This window comes from Ursus maritimus, unplaced genomic scaffold (genome assembly GCF_017311325.1).
Source record: "Ursus maritimus isolate PB19 unplaced genomic scaffold, ASM1731132v1 scaffold_8, whole genome shotgun sequence".
NCBI lineage: Eukaryota > Metazoa > Chordata > Mammalia > Carnivora > Ursidae > Ursus > Ursus maritimus.
In genome coordinates, this window is record NW_024426996.1 from 69,918,362 (window position 1) to 69,942,903 (window position 24,542).

General features: G+C 43.2%; 1 protein-coding gene across 10 annotated transcripts in view; it reads left to right on the plus strand.

Moving 5' to 3' along the window:
- Positions 1-24,542, plus strand: part of LDB2 (LIM domain binding 2) — a 368,095-nt gene that overhangs the window by 118,293 nt on the left and 225,260 nt on the right. For all 10 annotated transcript variants that reach the window (XM_008685804.2, XM_008685803.2, XM_040625173.1 and 7 more), the window contains exon 2: positions 16,134-16,236. In XM_008685804.2, the coding sequence (XP_008684026.1) occupies positions 16,134-16,236 (103 nt within the window). The remainder of the gene's footprint in view (positions 1-16,133; positions 16,237-24,542) is intronic.

Consider the following 24,542-nt stretch of genomic DNA (forward strand, 5'->3'; position numbering starts at 1 on the left):
GTACACTATTCTTGAATCCTGGAAGGTGCTGGCATGAGAAATCTTCCCTTTTACCTCCTTTGGTGGTGATGTTGCCTCCGTTTTAACCCAGACCAAGATCCCTCCAAAATGTTTTCCCTAAAGGCAAGAGTGGAGTTGGTGGGCAGGTCCTTTTGGTGAGCAAAAAAATCCCTGAAGAAATCAGTGTTCTGGAAGGATGCCTTTGAAAGCACTGTGAGAATCGTCCTTATATTTGACAGATAAAGAAACTGAGGCACAAGCACATCCTCTAAGGACGTTTTGTAAGATTCTTTGATTTGTATTTGCTTGAAGTCACCCAGCAAAGTATCAGGATTAGAATTAGATCCCAGTTTCTTGCCTCCCATGGAGATGGGAGGGGGAAAGTAAAAAATCCTGCCGGACCAAATATGGGAGCTGGCAGGCAGACCACAGTTTTCTAAAGCTCTCTTTGCCTTGCAAGTTGTGATCTCTAGTTGACAAGGAAGCACATCGAATAGCTAAATGCAGAGCTTTCGGAGAGATGCTGAGATGCAAATTAGCCCCAAACACATGCCACTGTGGATTTGAGGTTGGCGTGCAAAATAGAGCCTTTGCTTCCATCAGGCTGCGTGAAAACTCACTTTGATAGAAGGGCGCTCTCACTCTTCCCAGGCGGGCATTGTGTAAGGCACAAAGGACACAATGAAAAATAAAACAGGGATCCCGCCCTCATGGGGTTTTCAGTCTCGTGAGGGAGATACACGGAGGAGGGCACCTTGTTTGTAATCCACGGTCAGTGGCGATAATGAACCAACCGGCTAATTGGATTATACATTTCCTGAGAATAGGGAGCTTTATCTTGGGTGTCTTTTCTACCAGCTAACACTGATGGCCAGAACTATAACGATGGATAATAACTAACCAGTGCTGATTGTGTGCTAGTCACTGTGCTAAGCTCCCGAACGTACCAGTTCGTTCAAACCTCGTACCAGCTCTACCATTATTGTTTGCATCTTCACAGTGAAGGCAACTGAGACGGGGTAACTTGCCCAGAGTCACAGAGCAAAAAGTGCTGGCCTTGGTGTCTAGACCCAGGCCGTCTGGTTATGAAGTGTGCAGGCTGTACCCAAAGGTGCACTACTGATAAATACTATTTAATATTCACGGCAGCCCTGGCCTTGGGACTTTTTCCACCACTTAACGATACTGCTCTTTAGTGGATGTTTACTCTGTTCCAGTCACTGGTCCATGCATTATCTAGTTTAATCCTCACGATGAAGGTGAGGTATCTTTACATGCGGTGAAACAGACATGGAGAGTTTAAGTAATTTGCCTGAGATTACACAGCTACTAAGGGGTGGAGCCAGGATTCTGAATACTGCATATATTGTATGGAGTCATAGATTTATAGTTATTTATATATACATATATATTCTGGTATCCAGAATCATATGATATATGACATTGTATAATACATTCAATATATGGAATCATATAATATATGGCATTTTGTGTGTGCCTTTTTCACTTAGCATAATGTTTTCCAGGTATCTGTTAAAACACGTATCAACATTTCATTCCTTTCTTTGCAAATAGTCCATTACATGAAGATACCACATTTGTTTTTTTTTATTTGTTCATCTATCAATGGATGTTTGTATTGTTTCTATTTCTTTCTTTTTTTTTAAAGACTTTATTAATTTGACAGAGAGAGACAGCCGGCAAGAGAGGGAACACAAGCAGGGGGAGTGGAAGAGGAAGAAGCAGGCTTCCAGCGGAGGAGCCTGATGTGGGGCTCAATCCCAGAATGCTGGGATCACGCCCCGAGCCGAAGGCAGACGCTTAACGACTGCACCATGTATTGTTTCTATTTCTTGCCTATGGTGGATAATGTAGCCATGCACATTCATGCATAAGTCTTACATATGACCTCTTATTACTGATATTTTCCCATAATCCTTTCTCTCTCTCCCCCATCAGGTAAAAGGGACAGGTTCTAGAATCAGATGGCATAGATTTGGACGCTATCTCCCACACATTTCAGATGTATGATTGGGAAGGTTAAGTTGCCTTTCTGGGCTTTGGTTTTTCCACCTGTAAAATGAGGATAGTAACAGTAGCTTGCCTGGAAATGCTCAAATGCTTGAAGTAGGTAATGCGGAGTGCTCAGTTCATAATTAAACACACAATAAATGTGTGCCAGGTAAGCAATGGAAATACAGAGAGCAACCTAAAGGAGATAATGTATCCGCCCATGGAGTTTGGAGTCTAATTGCTAAGACGTGAAAAATATAATAACTAGACATAATGTAAAATAAAATAAAAATGTAGGACTAGAAGGAGTAGTCAGCATGAAGTTCGTATGAGTTGAAAAATAAAAAAAAAATAATGTATCTCAGTCTATAAAATGGAGACTTTTCAGTACATTGGAAGGCCTGGGCGGCTTCCAGCTGGTGGCAAGACTTGAGTAGGGGTCCTAGTGCATGAACACAGGTGGTTGGGAAAGATTGGGAGAATGTGGGGTGAAGAGGATGTTGGTAGAGGGATAGAGGGTAAAGGGTAAAGCTTGTCAGGTTTCAGTGTCCTGGAGGAGGGTGGGTGATGAATGGGTAAGCGTGCTGGAATCTGCCTACTCCGTGCACCGGGGCTCGTGGACCGCAGTAAGAAGTGACCACCGTCCACGAGTTTCTGTGTCCCCACCTCTCCAGCACCATGTGGAGAGGAACCTACCATGTGTATTCAATTTTTTGATTTTTCCACAATGACATGTGTGTGCAATGGCTATTTTAACTTACCTTTTCTTGATTACAAGTGAAATAGAAAATCTTTTCATAGCTTTATTGGCCATTTTCTGGGAATGATTCTTTCTCATCCTTTGCTCTTTTATATTTGATTGGTTTCTGATTTTTTAAAAAGTTTTTGTTTTAATGCCAGTTAGTTAACATACGGTATAATATTAATTTCAGGTGTACGATATAGTGTTTCAACATGATTTCTGTTTTTTTACAGTTCATTATATATTCTAGTTACTACCTCTTTCTCAGCCTGTCACTTAGATTGTGGCATTGTTTACAGTGTCTTTTGTCATATGGTATGTTTATATTTTGATATATTCAAATGGATGGCTTGTTTCTCATATGATTTGTCCTTGTAGTGTGCTGTCGACAAAAGTTTCCCCTGTGCTGAATCATACAAGATAGTCTCCTACCTTCTAATGGCTTGAAAGTTTTTTCTTCATGTATATGTTTAATCCATTTGGAATTTACATTTGGTTATGTGAGTAGAATCAGACTTATTTTATTTCTTTTTCATGTGAAAAGCCAGTTGTTTCAACCCTGCTTATCAAATAGTCCGCCCTCTCCCGAGTCTCTAGTACGGCCACTTCGACCGTGCACTCGGCTTCCGCCATGCTGTCCTGCTCCGTGTTCCATTTGCTTTCTTCCTTTTACGTTAGAACATAAGAATGTCTCCGTGTCGTTACAAACCATGGGCACACATTATTTTTAAAGATTCCTCTTTCTTTTCCTAGTGGATTTATCATGGTTTCTCGAATCATTCCTCTCTTGTAGGGCCGCACATTGTTTTAGTTTTTATGCTGTTCTGAATGCTCCTATGGTGAATATTTTTGTGGATAAAGCATTTGCATATTTTTGGATTATGTCCTTTGGATGGATTCCCAGAAATAGAATTACTGAGTCAAAGGGCATAAATATTTTTAATGCTTTTAATTCATGGCATATATTTATTTAAAAAATTAAAGTGCATAAAGATTCTGGTAAGTTCCTGGTACTCTATTATGCAGTTGCAGTCAACTGGGCTATGACAAGTCTGAGTCTGGGAATGGTTGCCCCGTGGAAGCAATTAAGGTGGTCTCCTCAATAGATTTCTCTTTTCTTGTTTGTTTAGCACATTTTTGGTATATTCATTTATTCAGTCATTTACTAAGCACCCAATATGTGCCTGGTTCCACAGGAAAGCAGGCAGCAGGATCCTGGGCTCCCAATGAACTTGCATTTTCCAGGAGGTAGGAAGACAATAAACAAATTTTAAAATCTAGTGATAAGTACTTCCTGGAGGAGAAACACTGATTGATGTGATAGTGAGTTGGGTCCTATAGATAGCATGGTCACAATGGACAAGGAAGCTGAGACCTGAACGACAAGGAAGAGAAAGACACGCCAAGCAGGTGAAAGTCATCCACTCGGTGGTGGAATAGCTAATGCAAAGGGCCCTATGGCAGAGCGAGAGTGTGGCCCCAGAGAAGAAGCAAGGTCCCTGTGCCAGGGGTCTGGATCTACACTCTGTGGGGACAGTGAAGTGAACTGAAGCCAGAGAGGAAGACCGCGTCTGGACCACGCCGGGCAGTGTACTCCCTGGCAAAAGCAGCAATGAGGAGCCATGGGAGGGCTCTCACAGGGAGTGATGCGACCAGTGGCGTTGTTTAAAGGTCACACAGGCTTCTCTGCAGAGCACAGGCTTCAGGAGAGCCAGGGTCCTGGTGGAGAGAAGGACGAGGAAGTGGTTACTGTTGTCCATGCTGGAGTTACTGGACGCCCAGAGGAGCAGTGGCGGCAGAGAGAGAGGAACGTGCATGGGTTGCATCAAATGTTGAAAGTGGATTCATGGGAGTTGCTGACATAGTGGAAGTGCGGGCTTAGGAAAAGAGAGGAATCAAGAATGTGTCCTTAAAGGTGGATCTAGGAGACTGGAAAACTGGTATTACATTGCTGAGAGGGAAAAGCCTGGGGAGAAGAGACCTGGCATGGGGTGGAATTGGGGGTGGGTCTGGCTTCGGCCATGTTGCGTCTGCGATGCCTCCTCGGTTCCCCAGGGGGGAGGTCGGTGAGGCAGCTGGCGCCACACTTCTGGAGTCCCAGCGAGATGCTGAGAGCCGTGGTACAGGCGTGGGGGTCACTGGCGAATTACAGAGAATCTAAATCCTCTGGTAAACAGATGTGTAAGTGGAGAAGAGAATGGGAACCTTCGACTGTCGTCAAGATAAACCTATCTACTGAATACGCTCGTTTTCTTCTATTTATCTTTGTGAACAAAAATCTTTTTTTCATTTTTCCCAAGTAGTAAGAAGGAAAAACTTGAGTTTCCTTTTCCAGTGGCTCCCTCATGCCTCAGTCCCGGGCCAGTCTCTTCCAGTTTTTAGTGGTGACTCCAGGAATTATCCCTTCATTTGATTCCCGTGCAGTTGAGCAGGTCACAAAAACAAGCTTTTGCATCTCGCAAGCATTTCCAGAAATGCTCTCCTGCCTGCTGTGTTTATGTTGGAACAGAAAATTTGTACGTGATTTTATGATGAGCTTTTCTTAAGATATACGAGTTGCTGCCTCATCACGTTATGATGCAACTCAGGACCCCCGGCACCTAGGTGCTGTGATGTCATAGGAGCTATGGTGCTCACGCCACAGAGGGGCCACCAACGAGACCCCTGCTTTTTTTGTTGTTTTTTTTAAGACTTTGTTTATTTATTTGAGAGAGAGCCCAAGTGGGGGTAGGGGGGAGAGGCAGAGGGAGAAACAGACTTCTTGCTGATCAGGGAGCCCGAGGCAAGACAGGGCTCGATCCCAGAACCCTGGGATCATGACCTGAGCAGAAGGTAGACACTTAATCGACTAAGCCACCAAGGTGCCCTTCTGGACTAATGCCTTCCTGTGTCGTTTTCAAAGTGGATTTGCGTGGGGTCCCCAATATATTATTTTTGATATGTGAGAGATGTTGGAGCGGAAACAGGGAGTTTAATTATCAAGAAAACATTAGTCCTCCTTCTCACCAGAATAGTAGAGATTAGAATAGGCAGTGAAGCTCTGTAGGTAGAACCAAATGTCCAGGGATCAAAATGATTAGGAACGAAATTCCAGTGCTGCCTCTTACTTGGTCTGTGACCTCCTGAAACATCAGTTTCCTCGTTTAAATGGTACCAATTTGATCGGGATACTGTGAAGACTAGGAAATAATTCATTGCAAAACTCTTAGCATTTTCATTGATTCACCTATTAAATATTTAATATCTCTGTGTACCAGGCACGTGAATGGAGAAGACAGTGGAAGTGTTCAACCATCGTGAAAAGACAACTATTGTTTTTCTTCAGAGTTTTGAAAATATGCTCGGTTTTCATTAAATACATATTTATTTTGTTAAATTATACAATTTCAATAATTACAAAATCAAGTATTAATTTGTTGCTTTCTGGCCAGGTATTTTGTGCTCTGTCTGCAAAATGTACAAGGTATGGATATAAATCCTACCCTCATACAGCTTACAGGAATTCAAAGAAAATTATGCCTTCATCATAGTTATGATAAGTCCAGGGACAAAAAGTTCAGCTTCAGGCACATAAAACATGTGTACATTTTAGTCATTATTTTTAGATTACCATAAATAACATTTCTCTTTGGAATGCTCACAATTAATTAATGATTTAGTGGGTCAAGGATGAAGATCGGAATGTATGAATTTTCCCAGGTGTTTGGGGAAAAAGACACTGATATGTCTTTTGCTCAAGACCCACATGTGCTGGATGCCAAGTCTGGTCTTTCTGCCTGTTTTAATAACTGCTTTCCCAAGGCGGGACCCACTTGCACTAAAGAGTGAAATATAGTGAGTGTTTTCTGAAGGGAAGCCTTGAGTTGTGAGTTGAACCCTGAGATGTTCTATCAGGACACATAATTTACTATTTGATAACATGGCATTTTAAAATTTCTGTTAAAATGATAGCTAATGTTTATGGTTAAATAAGATGCAATTTAGCCGAGAATGAGTGAAATCATAGATGACAAGGAGAGAAGAAAAATGCAATCCCAGGGACATAAGAATAAAAAAAATAAATCCCACGATAAATAAAAAGAGGGGATTTCGAATGCTGTCCCTGTGTCCGTCACATGCTCCAGCAATGACCAGCTGGTTCGAGCAACTGATGCGACCGTATCACTTTTATTCCCCACTTTTATTCTTCATGTAGAATTCCACAGATGTGGACAGCCTTGCTTTGGGCTCTCTGTTCAAGAAAGCCACAACCATTCAAAGCACTTAGCACTATCGGATGTTGAAACAAGTAAGAAGACAGTGGGTATCTTGAAGAACATTGTTTTGGATGAAGGAACATCATATTAGAGTGGTTGTAAGAGCCCCAGCTCAAGAGCCAGGGTCCCTGTGTTTGCACTTCCTGCAACCTGATAGCTCTGTGATCTTAAACAAATACTGAACTTCTCTGTGCCTCGGTCTTAACATCTATAAAATGGGGCTCTTAGAAGGACTTATCCCCCAGGGTCTCTGTGAAATTTCAAGGGTTTATATTACTCAACATGTTCAGGATGGTGACTGGCACATAGTAAGTGCTCTGTAACCATTGACTGCGATGATCAACTGTGGCTAATTTGGAATAGACATGGTTTGATACGTGGTTCGAAGAAAACGTGGCTAGGGATTCAGGCAGTGAAAAGACTTTTGCAGTTAGAGAAAGTAAGTGACCTGCACTCCCTTAGTGGGAGGGGGCGTCCACGAAAGGAAAGACATGAGGTTGGGGCTCTTTATTGTCTCCTGTCTCAATACAGGAGTGTGATGGGCAAAGAAATTTTGGGAAACAAGGACGACCAAGTGTGCTTCTGCCTCTGTCCTTGAGCGTGCTCATTCTTTCTTCAGTGTCTTCTGAGAGAGGTTAGCTGACATGGGTAAAATGGGAGTGACCGAACTGGTAAGATACAAATTAATAGAGTGCTGTCCATGCATGTGCACAAGGAGGTAGGGTCATAAGATGTTATTTTCTAGAACTACGAGATACTAAAGAAAGTCAATGCTCTTCTCATCTTCCTGTTTCCAGACCCCTTCATACACCCTCTCCACTTTGACCTGTTTAAGTTTATTTTAATAAAAAAACACATTTTTCAAGAAATAGATGCTTTATGTATGGTTTCATTCTTTAGAGGGGGTGTATGTGTGCCACGTGACAAGTGGTTGCCATGGTAATTTCTCATTATTGTTGAATTGAAAAATAATTACTCTGGCAAAAATCCCACATAACCTGTCAGTGCTTAAGTTACAGATGCCGGGGGGCAGCCCTAGCACCAGGATCCTGTTTTTGGTGGAGAGGGACGGAGATGGGAACAGGAGAGAATCTGGGATGGAAGGAAAATGCTTTTGTGGATTTTTTAATGTAATTAAGCCTCTCTTCTGCTATTTGACCTGAGTGCATCTCTCATCCTGATATATGATTTGGCTGCCAGTGGTACTTGGACTCACCTGTGAGATGGGACAAAAGGACCAAGGATTTTAATCACAGAAATGCATACAGGAGCTTGTTTGGAGTGGAGAAGATTCTGTGGCATTTTTGCCTAATTAAAATATATGAGAATTGTCGACACCACTCCCCCTGCCTGTGTTTAGGCTGAGTTAATTTCATCGTTATTTACCTGGAGGCTGCTCTCTGCTATTGTTACTTTCCAGCTTTGGGAAAAGAATCCACTTTTTACTTATTAATATTCACTAAACACTAAATATGTACTGTTCAGGTACCAGACAACAGCAAGGATTGGGAAGACCTGTCTGCTGAGAAAAGGCACGGCTTCGGTCAGGAGCCTAGTGGCAGGCAGGGTGTGCAGAGCGGGACCCCCACCTCCTCCCATGCTGATTCGGTTTCTTGAGTTATTTTGAAGGACCACAAAGAGCCTATGCTTTCATTCTTGTGTCAGCATCAAGAAATAATCCTCCTTTTGGTTAATGAAACCCCTGAGATACACTCTGCCTTAAGAGAATAATAGGCAAATTGTTTAATTTCATTTTTTTAATTTAATGGTTTATTATTATTCCATTATTGCTTCTTCTTTGGACTTTCAGATGCTCGTCCTTCTCCTGGCAGGCTGGACTCTGTTTTGTAATTATGTTGATCCTCTTATTAGATCCCACTTGGAAAGACATTGCTTAGAAATGCACCTTGTTTTATCTTTACCCATGAATCAGTCAGACCAGAAGGCTTCAATTTGGAAGCACAGAGACCTCTTAATGTAACAGCCAAAATTTAGACATACCCTATGCCTATGTACAACCAAGTTAGACATATGCCCCAGACAACTTCTTACACATGTGCACAAAGGGACACTATGAAGATACTTATCGCAGCATTGTTGTAATAGCAAAAAATTAGAAACTGTCTAGAGATCATTAGTAGCAAAATGCTTAAGTAAAATATATTACATTCATTCAGTGTACATTATGTAACTTATACAAGGGAAGAAGAAGCCCTAATATATAAAATAGATAGGTCTCCAAAAGCAATGTTGAATGGAAAAAAAAGCAAGTTTAAAGAAAGGAACATAATGTATGCTATCACTTAAATAAAATATTAAAAACATAAAATAAGACCATATCTGAATGGAGTCATATGTGTGTATAAATATAAAAGATGGGGTAGGAAGTGCCGTATGAATTCCATGAGACAGTTGTTTATGGGAGCCTGGGGGAAAGGTGGAAAAAACCAGAGCAAGATATGGGGACCCAAGACATTTATTTTTATTTATAATTTTTAATTCCTTTTAAAAAGGAAAATAAGATCTTATTTTCATAATTGTTAATTCTGGATAACGGGCCCATGGGTCTTCACATTATCTTCTAGTCCCTATTTTAAAAAATTAATAAAGTAAAACCTCACTTATTTAAGTTACAGTCAGTGAAGTGTATTCATTTAACCAACGTTTTGCTGAAAAGGACAAGAAAAATACCCCAAAAGTGGCACAATAGAATGGAACATGGGTGTGAGATCATTTTGGAAATTTCTGTCTCCTTGTGAACTTCTCCCGCGCATTGGTGACGCACCTGCTCACAGAAGGAAAGTGAGACAGAGAAACAGCTTAGCTTGAACACCGTCTTGGTTCCCTGGCCTCTGAGTTCAGACTCTCGAAACTCCTACAGCACTAGAGCAGTTTGTGGGGTATGGCCTCTCACCAGCTCATTCCATTCTTCTACTCCTCTATTGGACAATCTATATGTGGGTGCTCTGTTGAGGATGGGGCCATGCCTAACGCCTCGTCCCTCCCTTAAGTACTCCCAGTTTACTAGAGGATTATAAGGCAGTGATTCAATTATAATTTGACTCACGGGCTAACGGGGGTAGAGTTTTCAAGGTTTCCTAGCACAGGAGACAGTGAAAAAGGAGTGCAAAGACTGTAACTCGGTGTGTGCTGTACATTTGAGGCCAAAAGAGCAACATATGCAAAGACAGGGAAGCAGGCGATGGTTAACCAGGAATCCTTAGTTCAGAAAGATAAGTTGCCTGAGGTCCCTTGGCTACACAGGCAAACTGACTATGCTGGGCCCTTTTCAGTGTGGTAAGAATGGCTTTTTCCTGGATAGAATGTCTTTACCACATGGATACTGAATGTCATATCTATTAGAACTGCTAGTAACTGCCTTGCACGCGCATTCCACACATCTAGGAGGAAGACCTCGGGCCCTTGGCTTGTTTTGGAGGTCACTTACTATAACCTTTACCTGGAAGTCCCAAAACATCCATCTGGACCTACCTGTCAGTCTCAAGGCATTTCTTGGCTAATCTCCCAAGTTGGTTTGATTTCAGGGGATTGAGCCTCAACCCCTTCAAACTTCAGACTTAGTGAAGCTTCTGTTTGGAATCCTTGCTCCAAAACAGCTTGGCAACGTTACTCATGCAGCCTCCTACTGGTCGACCTGCTACCCTTGGCTCTGTTGCCTGCTTTGCAAGGAGAACTGGGAATTGTGTGGTTCTTCTGTTTCTCCGAAGATGGAGGTGAGAGGTTTACAGTCAAGAGGCGGGAGCGCAAGCCTATAGATACAACTGCAGAATGTTAACCAGGCCATTTTTTCTTTATATTCCCTTGGCCCCTTGCTCTTCTTCCCAAGTGGCCAAGCAGAGCACCTGTGGCTCCTATCATTCTAGATGACTGAAGTTGAATGGTGGAGGTGCTGATTCGTTATCGTTGCCCACAGCTCAGGAGGCGGCTGTGAGCTAAGAACTGAGCTTCTACCACTCAGGACTGGCTGATGTGTCAGAGGTTTCTGATTTGTAGCTGCCTTTTAGCCAGCCTGGGCCCCTAGCCTCATTATTATGCAAATGTCTTCTACCAAATTGCCTAACTGATCTCAGGAACTAGAGTAGGCAGCAAAATGGAAGGAAGACGTATATAAAGAAGTTGATTTTCAGGGCAAGCACGTGAAGCTGGGGGAAAGGGAATAAAATCTGAAAACGCCCAAGTCAGGGATCTGCTCTGGCAGAATTTCCTCTAGGCAATGCTGGCCGTTCCTTCTACACTTGTGAACCACCTTCATCTTCAACCTAAGGTGAAAAATCACTTTGTAAACAGAATTATTTGCGGACAATCATGGCCTAGTAGGTTCATCAGTTGAAACAAAGGAACCAGTCTGGTGGGGGGTATTGATAGTGGGGGAGGCTGTGCATGTGTGGGGGCAGGGGATACAACAGAAATCTGTGTCGTCTCTCCTAATTTTTCTGTGAACCTAACGTTGCTCTAAAAAATAAAATCAATGTTAAAAACTGGACCAGAGTTAGGCAGACTTGTAAGTGAACTTTAGATTTACGACTTTCTAGCTGTCTGATCTTTACTGAGTAGTTTAACGTTTCTGAAATTCGGATTCTCTATTTATAACGATTTTAAGAGTCAAATAAAACAATGATGAAAAATAATAGCTGCTGTTTCTTGAACAGGCACTATGTGCTAGGCGGTGACTTTTGAGTCCTCAGAGGGCACTGGGATTTTTATTCCCACTTGATACATGGGCAAATGGATGCAAAGAGGTCAGGTGACTCACCTAAGGTTCTCCAGCTAATAAGAGGCAGGATTCACATATTGAAGTCAGTGTGACATAGAGGTTAAAGCTATCAATTCTCTATAAGGCTGCCTGTTCAACCCCTCGGTAGCACTTTGGACAGTTGTGAATATAAGAGGGTACAACACATGTACAGCCCTGAGAAAATATTGGGTTCTGGGTACTACTGTTAACCCAGGCCCCCCCCCCCCCACATGTGCTCTTTCCATCATCTGCTTCCTTCACACACAGTCAACACAAGACTGGCTTATACTTGACATTTAGCAATTTTTGTCAGAGCTTTACTCCTTTTATTCCCTTTCCTACATAAACACCTATCCTCTCATAACTAAAGACTAATTCAAAAGCTTTATATATGCGTGTCGGGGGACAGTTGACAATTATAATTAAAAAATGCATCAAAAATTGGTGTGCCTTTTAGAAATATCAGCCAAGTTATGGGATCGAGCCCCACATCAGGCTCCTCCGCTATGAGCCTGCTTCTTCCTCTCCCACTCCCCCTGCTTGTGTTCCCTCTCTCACTGGCTGTCTCTATCTCTGTCAAATAAATAAATAAAATCTTAAAAAAAAAATCAGCCAAGAGACAAAGTCTCTTGACCTTGACCTTGACAAAATCAAGGTCTCTTGAAAACTTTGTAGAGTGTTTCTTGAGTTGGGTCTGAAATAGTACAATAAAGAATTTCATTCATTTATTCATTCAATCAGACAACCCAAAAAATATTCATATTTTGTAACTATTCTGTGTCTGGCATAATTACATTTTTCATTTTTAGTTTTGAAATATCCTTCTAACCAAAGCCAATTGATTTTTTTTGTGCGTAGAGTTACCTGATGTAACCTACTCCCACGGCACCTGTCCTGACATTTCCTGAGACACTGACTCATCTTATGTTCCACTGCAGCTGGTGGAATCGAAGGGCATGTCCCCTTCTTGGATCATTGTGCCTTTCTCAGCTCCCGGAGACCCTCCAGTGTCTAGGTGCTGTGGATCCTGTATGGCTGCTCCTTGTACTCTTCACGTCATCCTGAGTCCTTCCTTTGCTGCCAGGGCCTTCGGATCAGCCTGGATTCTCCCTGGGCTTTTCGCTTTCACTGCTCCATTTCCTAGTGGGAATGCCAGAAACCCGGAGTTAGATGACAGGCAAATGCAGGTGCAGGATCTGATCGAGTCGCGGGGCCTTGGAGCAATCACTAGGGCGAAAGCGAGTCGGTATACCTCTGTTCTGAGTTTTAACTCTGTTGCAGGCAGGTGCCACTGCCAGGTAAATGCATTATAAGTAGTTGGAATAAGAAGAAATGTACTTGATTTATCAACGGGCTGCTTTGGAAAGTGCATTTTTGATGTGGTTCTTTAGAGCATGCAACACCTCCTTCCTTAAAAAATGATGTTAAAGAGAGTAGGTAGAGGCAGGAAAGGGGCATTTCATTGATCTTCAGTGTGTCCTGGGCATTCTGCTGGGCAGTTAAGACCCACTAATTTATTAATCCTCACATTAATCCTGCAAGATAATTATTAGTATGGTGGTCGTTGTCACATGTACTCTGCAAGAAAATTATTACTGTTGTGTTCTTATTATTTTCCTCAACTTGCAAGAAAGGAAACAGGCTCAGGAAGGTAAAATAAATTGTCCGTGCTCACATTGCTGGAGAGACGAGGTGTTGGGATGAAGCCTGGGTCTGAGGGTTGCCCGTAGGCATGAGTTCTGCCACTGACGTCGTACCACGTGGGGCACTGCACGGTGCGAGGCGGGATGCTGAGCACCCTCCTGGGCGTGAATCCTGGCAGCAGGGCAGTACCGGGAAGCAGGGAGCTGGAGAAAAAGACCAATCTGAGACAAAATAGTCCCTTTTCACTCTCCCTCCCTCCTTTCTAAGTCCTAACCTCTGCCTTGGACTGCCAGAGAAATGAGTCAGGCAGAGGCTGGGGCTTGGAGGTCAAGGGGTCAGAGTCGAAATCCCAGCTCCGCTATTTATCGGCTGGGTGTACTTGGCAAGTTACGCTTACCACCTGTGCTTTGGTTTCTGAGGTTGTAAAGTAGGGATAATACCTAATGGGAGCGACTTCATTCATTCACTGACAACTTCTATTGAGTCAGACCGTGGGCTTGACACCGTTCAGGGGCCTGGGACATAGCTCAGGGAGCAAAACAGAGCCCCTGCTCACAAGAAAATTGAATTATACAGGAGAGAGAGGACAAAACAAAAACCCCAAGAAACAAAAAACCAAAAAAACCCCCACCCAAAACCAACAACAAACAAACAAGAAATGGGGAGGTAGTAAGAAGTAAGAGGGAAAATACACATAAAGCACTTAGAATAATGCTTGGCATGTGGTAAGTACTCAATAAATGTTAACTATTATTCTTTTTCCATCTGTGTAGCAATTTGAAATAAAATAAACCCGTGTACCCAGGCTCTCAAATGGGGTTTCTTTCCCCAGCTGCTTCTTCCATTTCCAAGCCCACTGATTTTTCTAGAAACTCTGACAGCTTCCATGACACCCAGGCTTTGTGCTGTGGTCTTGGGTCTGGAGGGAGGCTGCCTGTTAGTCGCTCACTCGGCTGCCCCCTGCACGTGGCTTTGAGCCCTTTGAGGCTAGGGACCAGTCTCTCAGCCAGCTGTGTGCTCTGAGGACCTGCACGTAATAAGTGCTCAATAAATATTTGTTTTGGGGAAAAAAAGGAGAGGTAGTTGTATGTGGAGCCATGAATCACCCCTGGGTGCTTTTATATTTACTATGTTTTACCAAGAAAAGTGTTGGCTTTTGGTGTGGTGATTGGGAGGAAGCTGGGGCGGGGGGGGGGGCGAGAGAAACCAAAAAATTCATTTGCGTGAGCTGTTGCTTTTCTGAAATGAGAACAGACAGCATCAATCTTCGGTGGCCCTTTAATTATTCTTGCCAGGACTGAAGGCTCTCATTCCTGACGTCTGCCAGGGACAACAACTTAATGTTGTCATAAGCAGAGCAACTTAACGGGAAGAAGAGAGGCTTGCTGTGTCTCCGCCAGGGCCACGGCAGTGGGGGCCACCGAGTGGGGAGCTGCCCCTCCCTCGTCTGACAGGCAGCTGCAGAACATCTCCTGCTAAAGTCTGGCACTGACCAGCAATTCCCTGGGAAAAGACTGTGCTTAAGAATTTGGGGGTATATGGGGCAAGATGCAGAGCGCGAGGCCAGGTATGATGCCCCCTTTTTGAATATGACACTCGGCATAACCTTCCCGATTCACTGTTATGGGAACCTCCGGGCCCCCCTAAGGATTAACAGTGATTTTAACTGCCTTAAACTGGGCCAGTTCCAAAGTGTTCTGGATGAGCAAGAGACTCTCGACCCAAGACAAACAGAGTCCACATGGATAGTTTGCTTTCTGCTGAACGGCTGTATTTTTTTTTTTAATGATTTTTTATTATATTATGTTAGTCACCATACAGTACATCCCCGGTTTCCGATGTAAGGCTCGATGATTCATTAGTTGTGTATAACACCCAGTGCACCATGCAATACGTGCCCTCCTTACTACCCATCACCGGTCTATCCCATTCCCCACCCCCCTCCCCTCTGAAGTCCTCAGTTTGTTTCTCATAGTCCATAGTCTCTCATGTTTCATTCCCCCTTCTGATTACCCCCCCCTTTCTTTATCCCTTTCTTCCCCTACTGATCATCCTAGTTCTTATTGAACGGCTGTATTTTTAATAATCATGTTCATAACGAGGCAACAAGATTGCCTATCATCTTAAAACAATCCTCAAGAACAATCCATATGCATGTGGTGGGTGTTTGTGCAACCGTGGACTGCTGTGTATCATCTGTCTGTACGTACCCACGTGACAGTACCTGTCTCATAGGACATTTGCATAGGGAAGGGCCACAAGTCACACACACCCCTTTTTGAATTCATTACCTTTTAAAAATGTACTCTCCTGAACCTAGTTGTGATATGGTGGTTTCTGTTTGTAAAATCAAATCCTTAAAAGAGGAAAGAGGAAGAGAGACCAAAAAGAAGTTGACTGTATGTTACACGAAATGTAAAAACCTTTTTGTTAAAAAATGTCACATTGTGTTCCAAAGTACATTTATTAAATCTCCCCAAATATGTCCTGGAGAATTGATTTTCATTCAGTTTGCATTAACTCATTTCTTGAATTGGAATTTGGTCCCCCTTTGAGGCAGTTAATTTGAGGAGTGACCACCCGCTCGCCCACCCGCCTTCACACACATACGCTTGAGTAACAAGCAAGTACTGACTGCGTTTGTCTTTCTTTTCCTTTCCTTTTCCTCTTTTGAGGTAGTTTCTGCTCTTGCCTGTTAAATAAATGATCTGTCTCTTTGCAGGATAGCGACAACCTCTGGTGGGACGCGTTTGCCACCGAGTTTTTTGAAGACGACGCCACATTAACCCTTTCATTTTGTTTGGAAGATGGACCAAAGCGATACAGTAAGAAAGAAGTTTATTTTTCTAATATTCCTTCTTTTCGCGCCTGTAAGAAAGCCACAGGGGTCTTTGGAGAATAGCGCAGGGCTGACAGCCTGACAGTAACTCTTCCACTCCTGACAAGGCTCTTGCTTCCCATCACGGCTTTGTCACCGGGTGGCAGCCTGAGTCGCTGAGAGAGCTTTCCTTCGAGGCTGAGAATGCTTGGGCACCTGTCTGTTTAGCGAGTGAGGCAAATATGAACCAAGTCACCCAATGATAAGTGGGAGCTGGATTGTGGGGTTTCCATCCACCCCTTCCCTGGGACCCTCCTTTATCCTTGACAGCTGACACTTTATGCCTGATGTTCTGCTTCTGAAGGTTCCTTAAAAAAAAGCAAAAAAGAAGAAATTCTCACAGTCACTGTATCAGCCACAGCCTCCTAGTTTCTTCTTATCAATTATCTCAGGTATTTATTTGACAAGTGCTATCTTTTCTTGGGGGCGGGGGAGAGGCCACCGCTGCTCTGAACATACAGTTTTGGATGAGTGTTGACAGAATTATAGTTCCTTGTCTTTCCAGCGAGTGATAACTCTGTAAAGATCCTCAAATTACTGCCTGTGGCACCTTGGGTAGCAGCTGATCTGTCCTGATTAGGGTCGGCCAACTTGTCAGAGATCAGATTTGCTAGTTGTGCTGTAAGACCAAGAGGCATAGAAACATCAGCACAAAAGCAATTAATGTCCGGTTAGATCAGAAAGAGATGTGTTTTCAGAAATCAGCATTGCACGTATGAAAGGATCCGTCAGAGGGTAAAACATCCCAAATGTCACAAACACAGAATGATCATGGAACCAACCCCCGTGCGTGTGAACCAGTCAATCCAGAGCGTTGAGCAATTGATAGATAATAGGGCTCATGATAAACATGATTAAAAGATCTGATTGTTGCTAAATGTATTTCAAAGCTGCTAGAGTTGTTTGTTTGTTTTTAACTTTAGAGGACTTTGGACAACTTAGTAGTCTTTAGATCTATTGTATGACGACCTGATTAATTATGCTAATACATGCATGGTGATTTTGCCCAAGTGGCAAACTGGAGAGAGCGGGACAACTTGAACTTGCTGCCCAATTGGAACTCATTGCCAGGAGTATCTCTTTAGATTTCTTTGGTGTGGGCTTTTAAGGGTGCGGGACATTTCTAACAAGTATTTTGGGCAAGAGGGGCTGCTGGTGTGCCAGGCAATGGGCTGTTTTAGAGTGTCTTTGCATTCAGCGTAATGACTCCTGTCATAAGCACTGGCCAGCCCAGCTCACTGGGGTCCCGAAGAGTGAACTTGCTTCCCTATGTGCGGGTGTCCCCGAGCAGCCTCATGCCCTGCAGAGTAGGGGAGTCGGGTGCAGAAGCCGCTGTTTCACAAGTCCTGGGAGATAAATGAACTCTGCAATCCAACAATTACTCTCTCCCCAAAAGCCTGCCCGATCAATGGTGAATAATTTTAAACCATGCAGTCATCCATCCTCTGAGCCTTCTTATTTTCCTTTGAGGCATAAGCTCAGATAACTTCAAGTTATCATTGTTTTATGTTCCTGTGGATTTCTTTGTTTTTTTTGTTTTTTGTTTTTGTTTTTTGGTTTGTGAATCCATCAGGGTCTGCTCAGGGAACTAGAATTACAGTTTTAAAGTACATTGTACTAATGCAACAGGGTCTCGATCTTCCCTCTGCCCACCCCCCAACCCCAACCCCAACACCATTTGAGGGTAAGGCATGATCAGTACCCATTTAACATCTTACTTATACCCATGCACAGGAGTAAATGCCTGACTATATAAAAGCCATTGTTGTCCAGGTTTCTTTGTTTCTGTGAGCCAAAATATTTCCCGAACAGAGAAGAGAAACAAAGATGATTGACAGTTTGGAGCCGAGGCTCATCAGCTGCTTTGCTGACAGCCCGGTGATGTGCACAACGCTGCTGATGTGAGGGCAAGTGACAGGTGATTGACAGCCCAGGACGGGGAGACAGGGAAGCGGAAGCATGCCTAGAACGCCCGACACACACTGTTTATGCCGCGCTCCCAGCTCTGGCGCTGACACCTTAACCCGTTCGCGGTCCAGACAGTCTGTGCCAGGCTGCGAATACACCTCCGCGCTGGGCAGGAGGCTGCAGCTCTTGCTCGAGACCTCCTGGGGAGCTGACAGCCCTGGATTTCTGAGCAAGAAAACAAGATGTGGCTCTTACATTTCTGTATGTAAAGAATTTCCCCAAATTACATTTATCTTAGGTACCAAGAAATGTGCCAGATGGGGTTTATTTGGCCCTTACTGGAAAAAAAATTTTTTTTTCCCTTCTCTCTCCCCATCTCTCCGTGTTTACAGGGTCTGTCTGGCTCTAAGATACCTTATCTCTAAGCTACAGTAAATCCTATAATATGTGTTGGCTTCTGTATTTGGTGTCTGTCACCATCCTATTAGAATGTCATCTTCGTGTGAACACGAGCTTTCTATTATTTATTGCTGAATTCTCAGATTAACACAGGAACTTGTACATAATAGGTGCTCAATAAATATTTGTGGAATGAATGATTGAATGAATAATGGACATTCGGGGAAAAGTTTATAACACCAAACAGAATGTTGACAAAACAATTCCTTGACCTAAATCACTAGACTTTCTAAAGTGGGAAGAACGTAATCCGAGGTGCTCTGCTGGTGTTTTCAAATCAGCTCTAGGATATGGTCTGATCTATTTTACGCTAGAGCGGGGAACCAGCGATATAATAGTTCAGGAAATAATTATGCTTTCGGAGCTAGCATACAGCTTTTCTTTCAGAAAATTCCTCCGTATTAATCATGTTCCTCCAGCCACTCCAGTCCCCAAGCCCTTTCCTCTCCTGATGGGGGTGAAACTCCCTCCCCAGGTGGGATATGACTGGCCCAGATGGAGACTGCTGGTGTCTTCCTGGAAGACCGGGGGTGAGGTTGGTGTCGAGAGGTGCCAGGTGGACAAGGTTAGCGGGCCCTGAAATTGAGCTGTGTGTGCCTGCCTGGGGGAAGTGTCAGGAAGGTGTTTCTTCAGCAGCTGGAAAAGTGGGCAGTTCCAAGAGGTAGTTTTCTCCTTGAGTGACATGGAATCTCAAGTGGGGAAGAGAGCTGAGACAGGTAATTCCCTTTTTGTCGGCAGATGAGTAGTTAAAGACTGTTGGAGCTGAAAAGTGTCTTTTCTGAAAATGGAAACTTGGTCCAGTGAGCCCCAGCTGGTGAGTCATGGGCCTCAGGGCGGCTGACTCCAGAGTCAAAGCCAGGGCCCTCCCCCTTCCCTATCCCCATCTCATGTCTGCATCATCCCATAGCTAAAGGGAAAGAAATGGATTTGTCAATTCACGCATTTCCAGGAACATAAGTCCCAAATAATTACCGAAGGCTTCATTGACAGGGAAGGCAAGGGAGGCTGAGGAATGGGGTTCTCGAGCCCTCTGTACGCTTACTTTATAATGCTAAGTCCCGCCTGATGTGCTGTTTGCCTTCCCCGTCTTATGCAAAAGTGATCCGTCTCAGGTCGATCACTCACTGTGAGCCTCAGGCAAGTACTTCTAGTTCTCTATTCCTTTTTGTGCAGGGAGTGGAATGGTGTCCCACACCGTCCCTCCCTCCATGGCCATCACATACACCCTTTGGGTAATGGTACAGGTTACTCCCCAGGAGACCCAGGCTCTGTCCATGTCCATTTTGTCCATGTTCTTCATCCATAGGAAATACGTGGTTCCCAGTTCATTCAGGAGATCTCTCCTTGCTGGGAGAGATGCAAGAAGAAAGTTCTGGTTCTCACGCCATTGGAGAGGATGGGAGGTTGCACCATGTAGCAAACACGTTTGGATGTTAATTTGTGCTTTGATTGGTAAACAGAACTTCCATTTCTTCGTCTACTACCATCACTGGCTTGGCATGAAAATGAAATGAGATAACACAGTCAAAGAGCCTCAGACCCTTTGAAGCAAACAGTAGGCATCACTGATGAGTACTATTAATTACCAGGCACAGCCTCGGCATTCCTGCCGCTTCTGTGCCGGGGAGAAGCTTACCATTCGGCCCGCGCTTTTCAAGTGCGCTCAATGTGCGGAGCTGCGCGGAGACTCGCGGGTCAGCTGAGTCACGTGACCCTCTGTTGGGCATTTCTACTGAAATGCAGCATTGAAGAGACTACATCCTCCCCGGCTTTCCACAGAAACTCACTGTTCTTTCTGGGACGTAGGTTCTGTTCAGGAGGAGGGGAATAGACAGAGGAAGGGTGGTTGAGAACGTGTGGGGCTTTGTGCTTTGAGGGGCCGAAGACTCCAAACACTAAACCATGTCCAGGTTGGCATTGCCTTGGAAATTAGGGTAAAAAGTGATATAACTACTAAAATGCCATCTCGTTTCAGGCCACTGCCCCTTGGCCTGCTTTTCAGGGAGAAGGGTTCAGGAAGGGGCTGGGGGTCTGACACCTGAGCGCCAGCCCGCCTTTGTCTTTTACTAGTTGCGTGGCTCAGCGTGCGTCACCTCCTGAGCGCCAGGCACCTCATCTGAAAGGTGAGGGCTTGTTGAGATGATGTATATGAGGTTCTCAGCAGAGTTTCCAGCACCTTGAAAATGCTCCTAAATAGCTACTGTTTGATTGAGGTCTACTGTGTGCATTGCTGACTCCAGATTGAGATTGAGGACAATTCAGATAAAATTATCATTAATCCCTTTTTAAAACATTTTTTCTTAATTTTTATTTTTTTGGAGAGAGGGATCACGAGTGAGCATGAAGGGGGGAGGAGCAGAGACCGAGAGAGAGAGAGAGAGAGAGAGAGAGGGGAAGGGGTCTCGAGCAGATTCCCTGATGAGCATGGAAACGATGAGGGGCTTGAGATCATGACCTGAGCAGAAATCAAGAGTTGGACAATTAACCGACTGAGCCACCTGGGCGCCTTGTCATGAATCCTTTAACTACTGATTACAATTTTGGGTTGGTGGGTCCAGTAATTTTCAATCATATACTTATTTCATCTTCCCTTCCATATTCTGTCTGGACTAAAGATTTCTTGCGAGACTACACATTTACACAGTCACATTAGCCCAAGACTGTTGTTTCTCTCTCTGTGGTTGCTGAGGGGGACATTGCACTCAGCAACAAAAAAAGGAAATTGTTTTAGGACCTATCGTCCCCCATGCCATTATTTTCTTCTGTTGTCCTCAGTCATCTGGTCCCATTAGATATTGTGAAGAACTGCACATCAGTCCCTCCGTGGAGCCATTTCTATACTCGCTGTTTCTCCTTAACATTTGCTTCCTCACATCCTTGTTTTCCTGAAAGCTCTGATAGCATTGCAATATTGACGAAGTTCTTCAATTTTGTCTTGTAATGTGTGTTTTTATGTGTTGTGTATTTGGATGTGTCCCCCTAAGGTAGAGAAATTCTACAAGGTTCAAGTAGCTTCTCTATCTCTGGTTACTATTTTTCTCTTGCTTTTTATTGGTTCACCTCGTCCAGCTGTGTTTTTATTGTGCTTGCTATATAGGAATTCTGCAAGCATCTTCCGTCCCTCTCCCCAACTTTCTCTTTCTCTAATATCATATTCCATCATTAAAAATGTATTCCTGGAAAAATCACTCCATAAACATATGCATAGGTGTTTTGACACGGCATTTCATAACTACTGTGGCACAAACGTGGCCATTTAAAAAAGTTACATGCAAAAAGCACATGGGGAGAAGGGGTTGACAAGGCTAGAATCTGTGCGTGTGTCTTTTCTACAAACAACACTGCTATAGATTGCACCCGAGATCTGAAAAGGCACAAGTTCATGTCGCTGGTGCTTAATGACCCTACGCTTTCTCAAGAGACAAGTGCCAGTTGGTCCTTAGGATCTTCCTCAGTAAAGTAACTTTGTTTCTCTGAAAACTCCTCATTTTTTTTAAAAGATTTTATTCATTTATTCGACAGAGATAGAGACAGCCAGCGAGAGAGGGAACACAAGCAGGGGGAGTGGGAGAGGAAGAAGCAGGCTCATAGCGGAAGAGCCCGATGTGGGGCTCAATCCCGGATCGCCGGGATCACACCCTGAGCCGAAGGCAGACGCTTAACCGCTGTGCCACCCAGGCGCCCCAGAAAACTCCTCATTTTTAAAAAATGTATGGAGGTAGAGATCAAAATTATGGCCTTTGGGTCCCCGCAGTTGCATTCGGAGTCTTTGTTTCACTATAGCTATGTGGTGTAGGCATGCGACAGGACGTTAGGCATGTTGCTTAAACTATCTTAACCTCAGTTTCTTCATATGCAGCATTCAGATCATAACGATGCCAACATCAGAGGGTACTTGTGAAGATTAAAGAAGATTAAATAACACGTAACTTTAGCCTGGTGCTGCCCATGGAAAATACTTATTGCATGAATAAATACGTGGAATTAAAATAGAGGATAATTCCTATTACTCATTCAGTCATTTGGCACATAGCGGGGAGCACTTGGGATTTGGGCAAATCAGACCTGTCTTCTTCTGCATGGGAACCTTAAGAATTTAAAGACGAATTGGGAGAAAAACTTATATTAACAGAAGATCGCAATTTGAACAAACAAGTCCCAAACTCTTACAATGATGACCTGTTCAAAAAAAAGGTGAGCTTTCCATCCTCTCTTTTGCTCGGGAATATGTTGCTATTGAACCACTGAGTGCCAGCCACTGTGCTAGGCACTTGCGGGCTCCAAATTTCGTTCACTGATGACCAGACGAGAGGAAATGGCCTTTGCAGTAGAAAGTGTATGTTAGAGGAAAGAATGCACCTACTCAGAGTAAGCCTTGATGGTTAATTACTGGATGATTGTGGCATTTTTGTTGCATACTGACATAGATGTCTTTGTCTCAGATGACTCTGAAAAAATGCTTTCCTTTGCATGGAGCTGCATTAAATGGTTTCTGGATGGCTCTAGCCTCTGAAGTTGTGATTTTAGTGTGTGACCCTTTTAAACGGCAGTCTTCATTAGGCTGGCAAGATTTGGAGTAAATTAAGTTAGGACGAAAGCAGACTTTCATTTGAAGTTCATTTGCACCTGTACTTCGTTCCTTGACTCATTCATTCAGAACTCAACAAGTTTCTGCTATTTGCCAGACATTGTCATAAAGAGGCAGACAGTTTTTGAAAGGAAGACAGTTCATCACAAATTTTTTCATTTACTTTTGATTTCATTCTATTTAAAACTCTTACCTCAAGTTAACATAATCAACTAAGTAGCTCAAAAAGAAAATATTCTTGTGACATTAATACAAAATCTAGGGCTAGCTATAAAAAAAGACTTAAGAGAAAGCTCACAACTGATAGATGCGCTGACAGACTTCTGAAAGGGAAAAAAGAGACTGAATGTCTTCCCATTTGTGGTTTCAAACTGATGATATCAAAAGTTGCAAATTGGCTGTAACAATAGATTGAGCAGACATTCCATTCTCTCATTACTAATAAATACCACACTAATGGTCACATGAGATAATGGACAGAAAAGTGCTTTGAATAAAATTAAAGCGCCATACAAGTTAAAGATATAATTATCATCGTATTTACAATTGATCTTTCAGATTTGGTGACTTCTAATTTTCCCCTTATATGTCAAACTTGTAAGAAATCTGGGATGATTGTTGGATCTTTTCTCAGGGGTTAAAATTCATTGTCAAATACACAGACTTGAGCCCATCAGGCCTCTGATTGCCCTTAAGAATTTAGTTGGGAGGTCTGAATGAGGTATTAACCAGGAAATGGACATTATATAGTTGTTTTTGAGACTCTAGGTGACTAAGATATCTATGGGATCCTGGCACATGCATTTCCTGACTCTGGATTTCATGGAATACATTCCTGTTCCTATGCCCTTCCTATGGTTCTCAAACCAAGATGGCAATACACCATAACAGAATAAATGTGGCTTTTTTTTTTTTTTTCACTATCACAATGGTAGGTGGTACTAGTGGTATTTATTATCTGGGGGCTAAAGAAAATAAATGTTCTGCCCAACAAAAAACTATCGAGAAATGTCTCACCCAATCCTCTTTACCTCCAATTTACTCATCATCTTAAAGATAGGGTTGCTAGATAAAATGTAAGTGTACAAATGCAATGCTTGGGACATATTTATGCTATAAAGTTATCTGTCGTCTATGTAAAATCCGAAATTAACTAGGCATCCTGTGTTTTTCTTTCTTAAATCTGGAAGCCCTGCTTGAAGGAACCCAGTTCATTCTCAGATATGAAATCTTGATAATTCCAGAGCAGATACAATGGGATGGAAGCATGACCCATCATATGAAAAAAAAAAAAAAAA